Raw genomic sequence first — 17,960 nt, forward strand, 5'->3', positions numbered from 1 at the left:
AAGGAACAAGTCCACCAGATGCCCAGAGTTCTAGAGGAAGCGGGCTGACTAAAATCTACTCTGCTGCAAACACACTACCTTTCTTGAGAAAAGAGAGGCTTACTCAGTAGTGCCATGACCACAGAGGGTTCTCAGATCTGAAATATAAGGGAGTTTGCCCAGCTGGATTTCTAAATTGATTGTAAGTGATGACTCCTTTTTTTCCTTCCATTTTCTCCCTTTTTGGAAAGGAAGTTGTCCCAGAATGGGTCATATCCAGAGTCTTCACCTGTACTTGATTTAGATGGTGAGATTTGGGACTCCGAGTAACACCATGGTATTTGAGACCTTTGGGGTCCTGGGTTGAGGTGACTGTAGGGGTGTAGGGTGGATATGAATCTGGAGGCCGGAGGGCAGACTGTGGTGGGCAGAGGTCCTAATCCCCAGAACCTGTGAATATCTTTACCTGACATGGCGAAGGGACCTTGTAGATGTGATTAAGTTTATGGCAACAGTCGGATGCCATACGTAGTAATCACACATGCCACTCCAACTAGAAAAGTCTAGCGTTGCTTCCTCAAATCTAGGCTTACCCCTATCAGCCAGCCTTTATAATTTAGAGTAGCTACCAGCTGCCCAGTGGCATGGCCTTAAAGTGATGGACATGTCCAAAATTACTCTTTCTTCAAAGTAGTCATCTCGTCAGGCAGTATACTTAGTCTAGCACTTGAGCTATTGCCAAGAACACTCTAAATTTCTCATCTGGAATTGTCTTTCAGCCAGTTTATGAACCATCTCCCAAAAAAATTTGCTCTTGTTACTGTAGACAAGTTACGTCTGGTTTGGATTGGGAGAAGCGGAGGTTTTCTGTTGTTGCCGCCTGAGCCTTTGTTCTGCCCCTAAGAATGATGTCTTACTGATAAAGTCAGTACAGATTGATTGAGTAATGACTATGGATAGCTGTAGTTAAGAACTTTGAACAAATTTTTTAGTCATTCTGTGCCTCAGTTTCTTCATCTGTTAAGTACAGAGCATATTTGTATCTATGTATTATGGAGATGAAATTACCAACATACTTAAAAGTGGTGAGAACAGGGGGCACCTGTTCGTTAAGCGTCTGCCTTCGGCTCAGGTCATGATCCCGGGGTCCTGGGATCGAGCCCCACATCGGGCTCCCTGCTTGGCGGGAAGCCTGCTTCTCCCTCTCCCACTCCCCCTGCTTGTGTTCTCTCTCTCGCTGTGTCTCTTTGTGTCAAATAAATAAATAAAATCTTAAAAAAAAAAAAGTGAGAACAAATACTCTTGGAGCTGTAGGACCTAGGTTGGTTATGTAGGGGAAGGCAGTGAACCTTCCTGTTTGAACACAAGGTCAGGAGACACAGCTGCAGCCCAGGCTTCTCTTCCTGTCTTGCCCAGAAACACATCCTGTAGGGCTGTTTGTTTCCTGCCTAGTTTAGAATCTAGTTCCCAAATCACTCTTCTCCCAAAAGAATCAACTGATTTCTCATCCCGTTTTGCACTTTCATGTTACTGGATAGGTGGTCACCACAGTCTATAAAAGCAGTCTTTTTTTGGTACAGAGTTATTCTGGCCCTACCTAGTATTAGTCTTATGAGCGCAGAAATGAGGACTTGAGTGGATATTCATGCAGCGTTGAACAGCTATATGAACTTTAGAGCAATGTTCAGTGGTGGGCACTCTTTGTGTATTCCTCCATTCATCTAGGAGTGCCTTTTCTCCCATCCCATATCCATTATTACTTTGGTGTCTGACAGCTTGGTGGAACAGAGCAAGCAAATAAATGCACCCTCTTCCCAAGCCTTCAGGAAAGGACTCCGTAACCCTGGATCTTTTTTTTTTTTTTTTTTTTAAGTAGGTGCAGGGCTCAAACTCATGACCATGAAATCAAGACCTGAGCCAAGAGTAAGAATTGGACACTTCACTGACTGAGCCACCCAAGCGCCCCAACCTTGATTCTTTTCATCCACTTCTCTCCCTCACTATAGCCATCGCAGCTACCCAGGGAAAAAGTCAGCCAGCCCCAGGCCCCCAGAGCATGACAGCTTAAAGCCACAGATCAGTCTTTTTTTTTTTTTTTTTTTTTAAAGATTTTATTTACTTATTTGACAGAGCGATAGAGACAGAGCACAAGTAGGCATAGTGGCAGGCAGAGGGAGAGAGAGAAGCAGGCTCTCTGCTGAGCAGGGAGCCGGACGTGGGGTTCAATCCCAGGACCCCAGGATCATGACCTGAGCCGAAGGCAGCCGCTTAACCAACTGAGCCACCCAGGCGCCCCCACACATCAGTCTTGAAGGTGCTCTTACACGGAAAGTTTGTGCTGTAGAAAATTGCAAGTTGTGTCTTGGCCACAGGTTTTCATCTTGGAAACTTTTGCATCAGAACCTTGTAAGTCTTAACAGGGAGCATTGAGAAGGGTCTTCACAGTTGCTGAGTAACTGAAATCATGAACATGTGTGCTATATTATTAAGTTGACAATAACAAATTCACTTTATTTAAACTTTGTCTCCTTGACGATGTTTCCTATTCAGCAAAACTTAGAACTCATTTATTCTTCTGTAACTTGAACTGGGTTTAAATTCTTTTCAAGTCAGAGCCTTCCTGCATTTTGGACCATTCAAAAATTAGACCTAAATGAATACCAGCCAATTTCCTAGTTCATTTTTCTATTTTTAAGTACATAATCTAGCTTCTAAGGAGCAAACTATGACAGTCTTCTAAATATCAGTAATTAAAAACACTTGCGTGACCCTAGACTCACCTGGCTTCCCTTACTTAGAAACCCTGGGAGCTGTGGGAGGAAGAAGGCTGTTTCTCAGTGTGAGGAGAGAGCCTGCAGGTCAGAACTCATCCCCAGGGGTGCCTGGGTGGCTCGGTCATTAAGCGTCTGCCTTCGGCTCAGGTCATGATCCAGGGGTCTTGGGATCGAGCCCCGCATCGGGCTCCCTGCTCCGCGGGAAGCCTGCTTCTCCCTCTCCCACTCCCCCTGCTTGCGTTCCCTCTCTCGCTGTGTCTCTCTCTCTCAAATAAATAAATAAAATCTAAAAAAAAAACAAAACCAAAACAACTCATCCCCAGACTGTTGAGTCTTTACAGGGAAGCACATCCCTGGCCACCACTCTGGGTTCCCACTTGGAAGGAAGAGAAATGCTCAGAGCACTGGGTTAAGTCCCAGTTTCAGGGCTTCTCCACCATTGGGGTCATTCCTGCTTTCCCTAGTCTCCATAGGCATGCTTTTTGACACCTTCGAGGAACTCAACTTAGTAGAGGAAGACGGACACACAAACAGTTATAGTCCAGGGTAGCGAGGGTAATTTTAGAGTTAGGAACAGGGCACTACAGAAGAAACTAATTCAGCAGTGCCAGCTCTTGGTAAAGAGCCAAGATGTGTCATTTTGGCTCTAGTCACCTGCCCCTCCATATCAGTTAAAGTGCTTCTGGAAACAGGTAGCTTTCCTGCAAACTTCCCATTAGCCAGGGCCAACTCCCCCCTCAAGGGCATGCCGATACCCTCAATAAAAGGGAGTGTGGGAATGTGGGATTTTGACATGGAGGTGAGCACTGCCAACAGGAAGAAGGTATAAACTGACTGTTGGATTGTCCCCAACTGTGTCTCCCCACCCCACACTAAGTATTTAAAATCCAAGGTAGGGGGGGCACATGGGTGGCTTAGTTAAGCTTCCAACTCTTGATTTCAGCTTGGGTCATGATCTCAAGGTCGTGAGATTGAACCCCGTGTCGGGCTCCACACTGGACGTGGAGCCTGCCTGGGATTCTCTCTCTCCCTCTCCCCACCCCTCCCTCTCCCCCCACCTCTTAAAAAAAAAAAAAAATGGATAAAATCCAAAGTGTGTTCATAACCAAGGTTTAGGCTTACTGGCTCTTCGTTAGCCAGCCTCGTATATATAAAACATGTTATTAAAGAACACCCTGAGTTTTTTCTCTCCATTTTAAGCCTACAGGGACTCCTATAACAAACAGAATAATCATTTTCTAAATGGTAGGTGTCACGCACTGTGCCGGGGTACTTTCTATCTTACCTGTAATAATCCTCAAAACATGGTGAAGAAATTGGGTTTTCCTAATTTAAAAATGAGGTAACTGAGTCTCCAAGCAGTTGAGTACCTTATTCAGGGTCCTACAACTAATGAACTAAATGAGTTCTCGACTCCAAAGCATAGGTTCTTTTCACTTTTCAGATGTCACCAAAAGGGCTGGGCAGTCACCTGTGGGAAGACGTACTTAGTGCCCAGAGTACTTTTCTCTCCTCGTCCTCTTCCCTGCTGTCTCCATTCATGTGTTCTGTTCTTAGTGAAGAAAAAATGACTGCAGCCCGCATTAGAAAATGCCACAAGTGTGGGACTGGCCTCATCAAATCCGAAGGCTGCAACCGCATGTCTTGCCGCTGTGGTGCCCAAATGTGCTACCTCTGTCGAGTATCTATCAGTGGATATGACCATTTCTGCCAGCATCCTCGCTCGCCGGGAGCCCCTTGCCAGGAGTGTTCAAGATGCTCTCTCTGGACCGACCCCACAGTAAGTGAATGCATGACTGCCTGTTGCTTTGTAGGGGAAAATACTGGTAAGGTAACTCAATGAAAGGGATTTTACATATACATAACACATTGTGACTTATGAAAATACAGGAAATTACATGGACCAGTAACCACAGGAAAAAAATGAGAAAGTAATCAGAAAGCTACTCCTCAGAAAAGCAGCATGCCCAAAAAGTTTATGGGCACATTATTTAGAATAAAACTTTTTTGCCATCTGAAATAAGTCCCAGAGCATAGACAAGGAAAGATAGTTTTACATATGTTTGTATAAAGCCAACATAATGCTCATACCAAAACATGACAGAGATAACCCCCAAAAAAGAAAAATACAGATCCTTCTAACTTAATATAGGTTTTAAATTCTCTAAATAAAATATCAGCAAATAGAAACTATGACCAAGTGATTGGAGCACCTGGGTGGCTCGGTTGAGTGTCTGACTCCTGATTTCAGCTCAGGTCATGATCTCAGGATCATGAGATTGAACCCCGAGTGGGGCTCCATGCTCAGCAGGGAGTCTACTTGGGATTCTCTCTTTCTCTCCCTCCGCGCCTCTCCCCCCTGCTCAATCTCTATCTCTCTCTAAAATAAATAAATAAAATCTAGGGGCTGGCACCTGGGTGGCTAGCTTCTAAGGAGCAAACTATGACATTAAGCGTCTGCCTTCAGCTCGGGTCATGATCCCAGCATCCTGGGATCGAGCCCCGCTTCTGGCTCCCTGCTCAGCGGGGAGACTTCTTCTCCTTCTCCAGCTCCCCCCGCTTGTGTTCTCTCTCTCGCTGTCTCTCTCGGTCAAGTAAATTTAAAAAGTCTTTTAATAAATAAATAATAAAGTAAAATCTAAAAAAAAGAAGAAAGAAAAGAAAAGCTATAACAGGGCACCTGGGTGGCTCGGTTGGGCGGCTGCCTTCGGCTCAGGTCATGATCCTGGAGTCCCGGGATCGAGTCCCACATCAGGCTCCCTGCTCAGCGGGGAGTCTGCTTCTCCCTCTGACCCTCCCCCCTCTCATGTGCTCTCTCTCATTCTCTCTCTCTCTCAAATAAATAAATAAAATCTTTAAAAAAAAAAAAAAAAGAAAGGCTATAACAAGTGAGATTGTTCCAGAAATGCAGGGATGGTTCAATATTAAGAGCTTTATCAGTATAACTCACCATATGATAACTTTAAATGGTAAAAGATGTAATAAAATCAAATATTCTTGATTTTTTTAAAACCCGTATTTCAGAACAGTCCTTATTAGCATGTTTTTAATAGTGAAAGACATAGAAGCATTACCAAAAAATCAAAGACTATCACCACTGTTTCGTTTTGGAACTGCTAGTCAGTTCAGTTAGCTAAGAGAATAGAACATAATTGCCAATGTTAATTAGGTATCCACTGTGTTTCAGACACTGTTCTAAGCACTTTTATATGTAATGAAGAAAGGGAAATCTACCATTTTCAGCCTGAGAAAAGACAGAGTAATCAACTGGAAAGCTATTAGAAGCAGTAGAAAGATGTCTAGATACAAAATAAATATAGAGAATGTCATTCACATTATATAGCAATATAAATAATATATTTTAGAAATTAACAAGAAATATAAAAAACAATGTTGAAGGACATCAAGAGATGTGAACATACAGAGAAATAATGCTTTGTTCTTAAGTTTTAATATAAACTGTATTAATTCTTCTTAAAATAATTTTTAAGTTTGAAACTCTCTGTAAGGAAAGCAGTGCAGTATGTGCCAGGATTTGTTCTACCAAAAAGAATGAGCATAAGTGAAAACCCTGCTAACTTGGAGCAAACAAAAGGCCTGAGAAAGGGCACGAAAGCCCCCTGGAGGCCTGGTGACAGCTTTCCCCAAGGACAAGGAAGATGACCTGATCATGAAGAAGCCTCTTGTCCCTCAGAGGGAAGACTTGGTATTGCAGATACATCACTTCAATCTAAAATCTAGACCTTTGCTGCAATTCCCGTTGAAATTCAATAGGGCTTTTTTTTCCCTTGAAAAATTGCCTCTAATTTTGAAAATGAGACTAATTTTTACTAAGCTACACTAATCAAAACCATGTAGGCTAATAACTAGATCAGAGGGACAAAATGGAGACCAGAAATGAGAATTTAATGTCTGATAAAAATATCATTTTTTTTTTCAAGTTTTTATTTAAGTAATCTCTACACCCAACGTGGGTCTGAAATTCATGACCCCAAGATCAAGAGTTCTGTGCTCTTCTGACTGAGCCAGCCAGGTTCCTCTAAAGATACTTAAAATCACTTGGAGAAATGATAGATTCATCCGTTCTTTTATTTTTAACTATTCAGTGTTGCCAGGACTAGTCTAAGCAGAAAAGCGCTGTCATCATGGAGTTTGCACTCTGAAACAGGTCCTTTGTCTGGTTAGTGTTAGGGAGGAGCAATGAGAGGAGGCTGGCACAGGGGAGGGAAGGAGGCTGCCTTCTGATGGAGTGACCTGGGCGGGCTCTTTGGGAGGCAGCATTTGCAGAGAGGCCTGCCTGAGGAGGAGGAGCAAGGCAGGCCAGGAAACCAAACAAATGCAGCCTGTTCAGGGACCAGAAAGAAGGCTGGTGTGACTTGTAGGTAGTGAGCTAGGGGAGGCAAGTGAGAAAGGGCGGGCCCAGCCAGGCTGTGAGTTGGTGGTAACGGTGGGAGCTATTGCAGGGCTTACCTAGAGGGGTGACTTAGCCGAATTTAAGATTTCAGTTATCACACTGGCTGCCGTGTGGAGAGAGAAACCTTCAGTAGTTCTTTTGGGACACTGGGCTAACCTTTTGGAAATATTTCAAGAAAGCGAAAGAAAATTACTTGTATCATTCCCTAGGAAGGGAAAACCCTTCTAAGTGTTACATCAAGGCCAGACTAAAAATACTTAAATCCTGTTTGGCAAAGGACAGCATAAACAAAGATAAAGGTAAATGAAAAACTGGGGAAATTGTTGTTAACACATACATGATACAGATAAACATTAATATGTAAAGAGTAGTATGATTCATTAAGAAATGAATAAACATCCCTATATTAATAAGAATCAATTTGGCTGTGAATTACAGAAAGCCCCAAAATAGCAGTGGATTAGACAAGATAGAATTTTATTTTTCCTCACATGGTAAGTACAGCATTGAACAGCCCAGCCTGTTCAGATGTGTGAGCATCTCGCATTAGTTTAGTATGGAGCTATAAAAAGTGATGCTAGGGGCACCTGGCTGGCTCAGTCAGTAAGAACATGTTACTTGATCTCTGGGTTGTGAGTTCAAGCCCCACATAGAGTTGGGGGTAGAGTTTACCTTAAAAATTTTTTAAGTGATGCTATATATCTGTATTTTAAAACATGGTGGAAAAAAACATGGAGGGGTGCCTGGGTGGCTCAGTCGGTTAAGCAGTCGACTCTTGATTTTGTCTCAGGTCATGATCTCAGGTTCCTGGGATCGAGCCCCGCGTCGGGCTCCCTGATCGGTAGGAAGCCTGCTTCTCCCTCTCCCCCTCCCTCTGCTTGCATTCCCTCTCTTGCTGTGTCTCTCTCTGTCAAATAAATAAAATCTTTAAAAAAAATAAAAAATAAAACATGTTCCGTGCCAGCACTAAGCCAAAGCATAGGTCGTTAGTCATCAGACTTTACCCCTGGTTTCGAACATCTCCAATATGCCTAACGAGAGGAGGTGTTGGGTAACAGGCCGTCCCCTGGGTGAGAACCACAGCAAACCTCTCCTGGCCTAACGGTAATCCTGGGAGCTCCCAGTTTTGAAAAGCAGTGGGTCCTCAATGGAAACCAGGTGTGTGTGTGTCAGGAACCACCTCCTCACCGGGCAGAAAATTGAGCTGAGGGACCCAGGAATTGCGCTTATTCGGCAGTTCTGCCACCCGCTGAGAGTCTCAGCAAGCCTTCCTCCCTGCCTCCCAGCGCACCCCCAATCACGGAAGGAAAGGGTAGACTTTTTTTTTTTTTTTAAAGATTTTATTTATTTGACAGAGATACAGCGAGAGAGGGAACACAAGCAGGGGGAGTGGGAGAGGGAGAAGCAGGCTTCCCGCTGAGCAGGGAGCCCGATGCGGGGCTCGATCCCAGGACCCTGGGACCATGACCTGAGCCGAAGGCAGACGCCCAACGACTGAGCCACCCAGGCGCCCCGGAAAGGGTAGACTTTGTAAACAGACATGTCATCCTCTGTTGTTGGTTTGGTTCAGTGGACGGAGGTACAGCCTGCAGCAGCAAGTGCTCACCAAGGTAATGCACGCTGCCTTTTTGGACAAACCTTCCCCAGACCTGGCAGTTCTGTTGACTCACTTCCTCAGTGCTGTGCGGCCAACATACCCAGGCCTGAGCATCTCTAGGATTTACATGAGGAAATAGGATTCTTTTTCTTCAGCTGCATCTCCTACAAGGTTCTCCCCTCCCCCTGCCCCGCTCCCCTTCCCACGTTGCCTTCCAGAAACAAAGAGCTGAGTGGAGTTACACACCAGCAGGTGTTCAGCTGCTGGCCTCTCCTCGGTCGGCGCTGTTTTCTTTTCTCTTCCAGCTCATTCTTGTTCCTTCTCCTGCCACCTCCCTTTTCCCTACTACACATGGAATGGGTTAAAAGTTTTTTGTGTTCTGTTACCTTGTTTGGGTGCCGTAGCATGCCACATGCCCCCTTGTTTTCTTGCTGAATTGTCGTCTTCCACCCTGAGAAGCGTTCTGTGTTTGCTCAAAATAAAGTTCAAAAGGAAGGTCAGGCAAATACAAATCCCTCCGATTTCCTCAGGCAGCCACAGCCAGAGATTTGGTTCCAGTTGTCCCATTCCCATCAAATCTGGGATCAGCCCTGTTTCCTTGATTCTCACCAGGAGACTGATTGGATTCCAGGCCAGCATCTGTTGGGGCTTCTGAGAACACAAAGCCATTCAGAAGTTCAGGGAAACAAAGCATGCCCTGTCATCCAAGCCTATTCTCCGGCTTAATTAACCAGCAAGGCCAGGAAGAATCTCTTCGCCCCTTCGTGGTTTGGAAAGAAGTTGAGTTTTATCCCTTAATGACTAGAGATTGCCTGGGAACCCAAACAAAGTCCGTATGAGAACTAAAATGATGAATGTAACTTGCCTTCTCTGTTAATTATCAAAATGAAGCCAAAAACATTCAACCACAAGTCTTAAAAAACAAGATACCTTTTTAAAAGGAAGGAAAAAAAAGAAGCAAACCACAGTTTTCTGATTGGGGAGCAAATGCAAAGCCACATGTTGACACATAAGTGAGCAGACGTTATTTTGCAGGGGGGTGTAGGTATCCTGGTGCTTGACCAGTGATCCAAATCCACTGCAGCCGAATGAGTGGCAGGGGCTAGTAAGGCATAGCTCATCGTTAGACGCTGTGGTCAAAAGAGCAGTCACCTGGCAGTCCAGATTCAAGAAGTGGGGCAGAATTCTTAACAGCATTTTTCTTCCTTAAATACAAAACAAAGTCAGTGTTTATCTTGGGTGTTGGTTACCAGAAACTGCACAGAATTATTTTCCACAACTTCTTTGATTTTTGAATATAAAAGATGGTTTGATTCAAATAAAACCCTAGGGCTTTTACAACCAGTTTACAATTTGATACCATTACCACTTAGCCATTTGGTCAGGAGACTTATTTTCCCAAGCCTACGTTGAATTGAACCTGATATTGACCTGTGCTAATATTTTTAATTCTGTAATAATTCTCTAAGGCAGATGTGTCATCCCACTTCTACAAAATCTGTGGTCCATAAGCGTAGCAGGGGCTCCAGCCGAGGCTGTTTCTCTTGGTGTCTTCAAGCCACCCGCCTGCCTTCTCCCATCTGTGGCTCCAGCACCACCCAGACTAGCCCAGTGCCCAGCATCTCCCTGCGGGGGCCAGTGTACAGATAATACCGCACAATTCTGAGACCCGTGTTTAAGTGGCCAGGGAAAGGAGGGACTGTTGCAGGAATGGAGGGGAGAAGAGCATTTCATAGTGGACCCAGGAGAGGCAGAAGGCCCATGGGAAAGGTAGACCAAAGGTGAAGTCATTAACTGGATCTTGGCTATAGCATTGTTTCCTTAACTTTTTTTTTTTTTTTTTTTTAAAGTAAGCTCTATGCTGGGGCACTTGGATGGCTCAGTCAGTTAAGTGTCTGCCTTCAGCTCCGGTCATGATGGCCAGGGTCCTGGGATCGAGCCCTGTTATCAGGCTCCCTGCTCAGCAGGAAGCCTGCTTCTCTCCCTCTGTCTTCTGCTTTGCCTACTTGTGCATGCACTCTCTCAAATAAATAAAATCTAAAAAAAAAAAAATGATAATAAGCTCTATGCCCCATGTGAGGCTTGGACTCACGACCCTGAGATCAGGAGTCACGTGCTCTACTGACTGAACCAGTCGGGCATCCCTCTCCTTAACTTTTTAAATGTATCTTTTACAAAAGAAACTAAGATGGTGACGTGAGCCCCCTTGTTTGTTGTTCCATCGACCCAGCTTCCTCAGCATCTTATTTCTGGTCACTTTTAAATATCTTCCTTTCTGTTACAACATGGGGGCAGGACCACTTTCCTGATCCACAGATGAGGAAAACGAGATTCAGGTCACTTGGTAAAAGTGGGATGCAAGCCCAGGTCTTGGAGCAGATGTCAGCTCTTTTTACTCCAGAAGCCTCCACACCCTGGAGGTCACAGATTTGGCAGCTCACCAAGTAGGTGCCCACTAGGGTCCCTGAGCCCAGTGAACCAGCTGGGGCTCCATAGAGGGGTAAGACCATTGCTGGACCCTTTCCCCATTGAGCAAGTTGCCGATGTTAGAAGGGGGGGCTGGATCTCCAAATCTTGACAGTGTCCTTGATCAGGTTTAGGTGTCACTGAGGACTTTACCAGGGAGGGTGGGAACATGTAGATATGTGTCGTCTTCGACAAATGCCAGCAGGCCCAGGCCGAGCACTTGACCCTGACAGGAGTCAAAACATGGCCATATTCCATACTGCCTCCAGGTCCTTGTGGGGGAGCTCTAGATGGAAAGGCGTTTGGGTGCTTGGTCTCTCTGACTTGAGGAGATGGCTCCAGAGGCCAGCCAAGAGCCCGGCTGTCTTTGCTCCTCCCCAGCACGTTGTCCAGCCCCCCACTGGGCCATTCCAGACCCCAGCTGCACAGCATGTGCCACTTGGGGCTGTACCTCACCCTCCTCCCCCCAATTTCCTGTTGCAGGGGGACAGCTGGAGCTGGGGGTTAGGGTCTGGTGTTGCTCGGCGATCTGCAGCCGATCTGGGAATAATTTGAAACTAAATCCTCGGCCCTTTGGAAGCCTTTTATGAAATCATTGCAAGTTTATTAACAACAGCTGTGGCCACACATGACCTGGATCCCAGCCCCAACCCCACCCCCAAAATCGCAGGAGGGAAGCAGCAGCTGACTTGGAATCCCCAGTCACCTTTTTAAGGGGAGGAAAGTTAAATGAAGAAAAGTCCCCCATCCTTCCTCCGTAGTCACTGGAGGCTGGACAGCAGGCAAGCAGGAGGCCAGCCATGGTGATCAGAAATGTTGACGAAAACGGGCTCAAAGGGACTTTTCAAAGCTTTGGCAAGAGCAGCCTGGGGCCAAGTGCTCACACATCTATTTTAGGGCCCTTCAGCCTGTGCTGGCAGTTAGTGTCTGATTGGCAGAAACCTCCTCTTTCTCGAACCATTGGCAGCCTCTCCATTTCCTCCTGTCCAGACCCTGCTGCTCAGGCGGAGCTGCGAAGCTTCCTTATTGACGGGCGGGTTCCAGAGTGGAGGTTTGGGTCGGTTTTTCTTAATTAAAACCTCTCTGGCGAACTCTACCTCACTTCCTGCCAGCGACTGCCTTGCTGAGTCTGTTTTGGAGAAGCCCGGCCCCTGCCATCGGCTTCATGCCCTCGCCGTGCTCCCTGCTGCCTCCATGTGAAGCAGGCGTGTCCAGGTCCTCCAAGTCAGGCCCACACTTTGTGTCCTGCTGAGCTCAAAGGAATTCAGAGAGAAGAAATAAAACCTTCTTCCTGTTAAGGTGCAACCCACTCATTTCTTCCTTTAAAGTGTTCTTCCAGGTCTGGGGGGCAGTGAGACTCCACATACCATTCTGCTGTATTCCTTTATCCTCGGCACTGCATTGGGGGAGTACTGGCCCGCTGTGGGTACTGTGCATGTTCCCTTCACAGTCCTCATTGCATCTGGTTGTGGTCTGTGGGCTCCACGCCCAGAGTGGCCATGGGTGGTGATGAAAATGGCTTAGGTGGTTCTCTTGCACCCTAGCCTGGTGTTTCATTTTACTCAGTCTTTTTTTTTTTTTTTTTTTTTAAGATTTTATTTATTTATTTGACAGCACAAGTAGGGAGGAGAGGGAGAAGCAGGCTCCCCGCCGAGCTCGGAGCCTGGCACGGGGCTCAGCCCCAGGACCCTGGGATCATGACCTGAGCTGAAGGCAGACGCTTAACCGACTGAGCCACCCAGGCGCCCCCATTATACTCAGTCTTTTGAGACCTGCCTGTCCTGGGACATCTTGACTGCTGACTGGTGTCTCCTCCCTCCTGTTTCAGCCTAGTCTTGCTTATATGCACATTCCATGGATCTGTGTGGAAATTTTCACCAAGATTGGGAGGGGCCGGAAAGCAGACAGAGAATAGAAGTCATCCAGGCCTACTGGATCCATCTTAAAGCCCATGCCAAAGGCCAGATGGAGGAGTGCGGGGGGGACGCGTCATCCTCAGTGGCCATTCACTAAGGCCTGTTGGGGTGCCCAGTGCAGTGGCTACCAACAGAACCATCTGTTCCTCCCCGGGGGGGAGGGTGTGAAGGGGAGCTTGGGTCGAGGGTCCAGTTTGGTCTCCAACCCTATAGAGGGCAGAGCAGCTAGAGGGGCCCTAACTGCCCAGGCACCCTAGCGGCTGCCAGCCCACAAGGAGCAGCAGGCTCTGCCCTGGTCCCAACTTCACTTCTCACGACTCTGATCTTCAGCATGTAACTGCATCTCAGAGCCTGTTTCCTCGCTGGTAGAATCTCTGTTGGCCCCTTATGATTGGGAGAGACACTTAGTGTGCACATGTGAACTAGAGCAGGACACAGGGAGGTGGGACTTGAGTGTGCAGAGCACAGCCTTCCAGAAGAGAACCTCGGGGGGTTTCTGAGTGAGGTGGGGATACAAACACAACCGATGGGAAGTGGGCCAAAACATTCCCAGGAGTTCTCTCTGGAGAGGAATTACCGGTGACTTTTTTATTTGGGCGGTGTTAAACTTTTTATTTCCCAAATTGCTTTAATGTTATGAGAATCAAAACATTGGTCTTTTGTGGCAGAAAGAGAAAATTCCATGGGACACTGTGATATGCAAGTAAGTTGGTAGCCTCACGAGAAAGCATGTTAGGCAGGGAAATCTAGAAGTGTGTGTTCCCACTCTGGAGATGGACTAAGAGCGGCGGCCCAGTCAGGCAAGGGGAGACCCCGCCACTGTGAGCCAGTAAGTCCTTTTGGGCCTCAGTGGTAGAGCCTGGCCCGCACCTTGGGTTTCTGGCTCAAGAGGCGAGGTTTGTGGGCTCTGGAGCTCCTGACTCTGTCTGGGGGAGAAGGAAAGAGGTGGTGAGAGGGATCTGCTGCTGCCTTTGTCTCAGAGGCCAGTGCCAGGGGAAGCCAGACACTGACGAATGGATCTTTTTTAAGGGATAGTATGTGCACTTCTGGATGAGCTGACCAAGAAAAGAATTCCCTAAAAATTTCCAGGGAAGTGACCCCCTTCTCTGCTGTGTTGGCTCTTTGTCTTCTTGAATGGAGGTGTTTTGATTTGCCCTATTCTCTTGTATTTAGTGGAAAAAGGAGATTCCGGAGTTCTGCCCATCCCAAAGAGAAGGAACCCTCTTGTATTTCAAGGAGGATAAGATGCACTCGTTCTAGAACAAGGCAGGGCCTCTGACAGTGCTCGGGGCAGGGCGGGCGGAGTTCCAGGGGCTTTGTAGTCCCTGCTGCAGAAGCTTCCAGTTCAGAAACCTATGGTTTCTGCGGTTAAGAGCTCCAGCCTTGAGAGTGGAAGGCCTGGGTTTAAACCTCACGGTGTCTCCGTTTCCCTATCTGTAATACGGGGATTCATTAATAGGGCCTAACTAGTGGAGTTGTTACGAAGATCCAGTCTCTGTGAAGTGCTTTTACAACAGGAGCTGGCACATAGTAAGCCCTCAGTAAACATTAACTTCCACTCTTGCTGTCACAAGTGCATGGCACTTTGTGAAAGAGAGATCATTTGCTTCTCACAGTAAACCTGCTGTGAATGGGCTCCAGGTCAGGTTGTGGAAGATAACAGGGTCCTCAAGCCCAGCTCTATGGAGCCCCAGAACTGGAGCTGTTCTCATCGCGCCAGCACCCTGTCCGTTAGGAAGTCAGTGCTGCTTGAAGATAAGACTTGCCGCGGCCGGTCGCTCCATCATGCCTGGATTTCCTGTGGGTGACTCAGCCCCTTCCGGGGGTGCTGGAGGTCAGGTACTTCGGCAACCTGGCCCCTGCACCTGGCTCTCTCATCTGCTTTCCTCCTATTGTTCCCCACTTCCAGCAGCCTAGGTGTGTCCTAGATTTGCAGAGTGCCAAGCCTTTTTCGCAGGTGTCCTGGTTTGCCATGAATGATGACACTTGGGGCACCAAGAATGTTTCCCAAGGGAACTCACCTCCAGAAAGGCCTCGGGAGCCCATCTGTCCCTCAGCCCAAACCCAGAGGGACCAGTCTTCATGTTTTATCTCAAAATCAGCCCTAAAGCTTGCCACATTCACTCTTTTTGTTAACATTTTTTTAAATTATGGTAAAATATGTATAAAATAAGATTTGCCATTTTTAAAGTGTATGATTCAGTCTGCCTTCACTCTTGACTTGAGGAGCTTTAAATGCTTAAGAGAAATTGCTTGGGAAGGAACCCCCGCCCCAGATGAAGTAAGAAATCTTCACCTTAGAGTCTAACGTGTTTGGCTAAAAATGTAATTTAAAAATATATTGAAAAGCATTTTCATTGTTAGTTTCTAAACAGTGTCCTGTGACTCCAACCAGTCGGAGGAAGTTGAAATCTGAACCATCTGATCCTTAATCTAGCTGCAACTGACAATTTACTCAGTGGCCCTAATTAATACAGTCAGGAAGCCCGGCACCTGCCCTATGAAGAAGCCACAGAGGCAAGTGTTGGGGTCATCTCCCAATCTCTGCCACTTTTTCTTGAAGCTTCTCATCTTTCTAAAATCTTTATTTCTGCTGTTTTCCATGACCTTCCTGCCTTTAAATAGTGAGCGCTCTTTGCCAAGTCCTTTACATACTTGAGCTCATTCCAGCCTTACAACAGCCCATTTTACAGATGAGGTATCTTGCGAGACTCAGACATTCAAGTCGCTTAGTGGAAGGTACCACAGAGCCCTTCTCTCCCACCTGACAGTTTTCTGGATCGCTGCTTTTTTTTTTTTTTTTTAAGATTAAAAATCTTTTTTTCCTGGACCTTCCACTGGCACGAAAATGAAGAGGTTTGTCAGGTCCTCCTCTAGATAATTGGTAGAACGCATCTTTACATTCACATGGAGACCTTCACACTGTGCCCACCAAACTGTACTGAGTTATCCGAGCCCTTTGCATCGGTTGGCTTAGTGGTTCCTTCATAGAGAAATCCATTCCCTCCTTTGGAATTTTCACAGAGAGGCTAGATGACTGGGTCTTGGGGTTTTTAATGGAGAATTTGCATGTGTTAACCTGGGAGACAGACATGGTGCCCTCGAGGGTTCTTCTTGGCACTTGGCAGCTCTCTCCTCTTCCTCCTGCTTTGCTCAGAACACCTGGCAGGGTGAGGCTGAGAAAGATTTGTGTGTTAAGGATTTCCAAATGTGTTGCAGCACCTGGGTGGCCGAGTCATTGGGCATCTGCCTTCGGCTCAGGTCATGATCCCAGGGTCCTGGGATCGAGCCCTGCATCAGGCTCCCTGCTCCACGAGAAGCCTGCTTCTCCCCACTCCCCCTGTTTGTGTTCCCTCTCTCGCTGTGTCTCTGTCAAATAAATAAAATCTTAAAAGAAAAAAAATTTTTTTCCAAATGTCAGGAAGGTTGCGGAAAGAATTGAGAGACCATCGAGTTAGTTTAGTTCCGTCATTTGGCGACTGAGGGTGGGAGAACGTGAGCGAATTTAACAGGGCCTCCTGCTATTGCCCACAGAGCCCACAGCCTCCAGCAGCTCTGTCCTAAGATTTTTTTATCTATCAAACAAAGGGAATATGTTACACAAATATTTACATTCCATCAGTATGACTTAGTCTCCTTGTTGATCAGAAGTTTAACCAGTAAACTTAGAACAGTGTCTAGCACTAGCAGGTGTCCGATACGAGCTGATGAAAAGCTATTCCCGACTCGAGTCCTCGAGGTTCGTCATAACTGTATGGTGAAATCCCTGACTGCTGTCTTGGCAGTGACATTAATAATGTGCTAAGTAAACATGCACACTGTCTCCGCTCAGGTGGGACTGCCACGCTCTCCACTATCCAGGGAGGGTGCTCTCTCCAGCTCACATGCTCTTTTCTGTGGTTCTCCATTCACATTTCACAAGTTCCCTGGTGCCATCAGTTGGTCAAAGGCGTCACTGAAACCGTTCCAGCCCAGGACACACCTGGCCACATGGGGAGGCTCCAGTGCCTTGTCTAGGAAACCCCTCCTCGAGTACTGGGACTGCCGCTGTGCACCAGTGCCCTCCTCACACTTCTCCCCAGCTTGACTGCTCTTAACTCCTGGAGAAGCAGCTGGAAGACTCCAGGAAACAAGCCTGCCTGTCGTTCAGTTCAACTCCGCACAGTTGGTGATGTTCCACTCCGTTCATCTCGCTCTTAAACTGCTGTGCCCTTCCTCCCACATGAGGGCCCCCACCCCGACCACCATTCAACTGGCAAGACGCAGCTCCTTCTACAGCCCACCAGCTGTCTAGAAGCTAAAGGCCAGCTTCAGGGCTCAGCTGGCCTGAGTAGACCTTTGTCCACCTGAGGTCAGAGAATCAGTAAGACTCTGTTGGGCTTTGCACAAAAGGGTGTCTGCTCAAGAGTTCATGGACTCTGGATCTGAAACTTCTCTGGCCATCGCTTCTCGGCCTTTTGGCTAAGATCAAGTGTGAGACTTTTCGGGCCCTGCCCACCCCAGACCCACCCCCTTTCCAAACCTTTGGGTTATCAGTCTGCCCACCTGAGCTGCAGAAGGTCCTCTCTCTGCTTGCTTTACAGCTGAGGGAACAAAGCGGGCTCCTGCCCCACAATCCCACTCCTCAGCCACAGCCTTTCAGGTGGGCTTCCTTGGGAGCCTCATCCACCGATGAAGCAAGGAGACCCTCAGGGTCTGGGAATGAGTAGTCTGCTGACTGGCAGCAAGCTGTCCTCCCCTGGGTCCCAGTGCGGGGGCTGTACGCACGGCATGGAGCTGGTTGGAGCAAGCTCACCATCTTGTTGCTCTTCTTC

The 17,960-nt window shown here is 47.0% G+C and overlaps 1 protein-coding gene and 1 long non-coding RNA gene across 10 annotated transcripts in view; one reads left to right on the top strand and one right to left on the bottom strand.

Annotated features, from left to right (window-relative positions):
- Positions 1-17,960, top strand: part of RNF216 (ring finger protein 216) — a 155,626-nt gene that overhangs the window by 123,981 nt on the left and 13,685 nt on the right. For 5 of the 7 annotated variants that reach the window (XR_010412037.1, XM_045875869.3, XM_045875871.3 and 2 more), the window contains one exon: positions 4,311-4,533. Coding sequence is in view for 5 of the 7 variants with exons in the window: in XM_045875869.3 (XP_045731825.1) it covers positions 4,311-4,533 (223 nt within the window). In the remaining 2 variants the exon portion in view is untranslated. The other 2 variants (XR_010412038.1, XM_045875873.3) reach the window with 2 other exon arrangements.
- On the bottom strand, positions 4,425-17,957 carry LOC135364597 (uncharacterized). 3 transcript variants are annotated; one of them, XR_010412042.1, is made up of 4 exons: positions 17,692-17,957; positions 9,917-9,969; positions 9,151-9,576; positions 4,425-4,559 (listed from the first exon to the last, which is right to left on the bottom strand). It is a non-coding gene; the product is annotated as an uncharacterized LOC135364597 (long non-coding RNA). The 3 variants fall into 3 exon arrangements; XR_010412041.1 differs by having other exon boundaries at positions 9,695-9,969; XR_010412040.1 differs by having other exon boundaries at positions 9,151-9,969.

The sequence above is a fragment of the Mirounga angustirostris genome, unplaced genomic scaffold (assembly GCF_029215605.1).
Source record: "Mirounga angustirostris isolate CCGP_5_RB_7025 unplaced genomic scaffold, mMirAng1.0.hap1 SCAF_5, whole genome shotgun sequence".
Lineage (NCBI taxonomy): Eukaryota > Metazoa > Chordata > Mammalia > Carnivora > Phocidae > Mirounga > Mirounga angustirostris.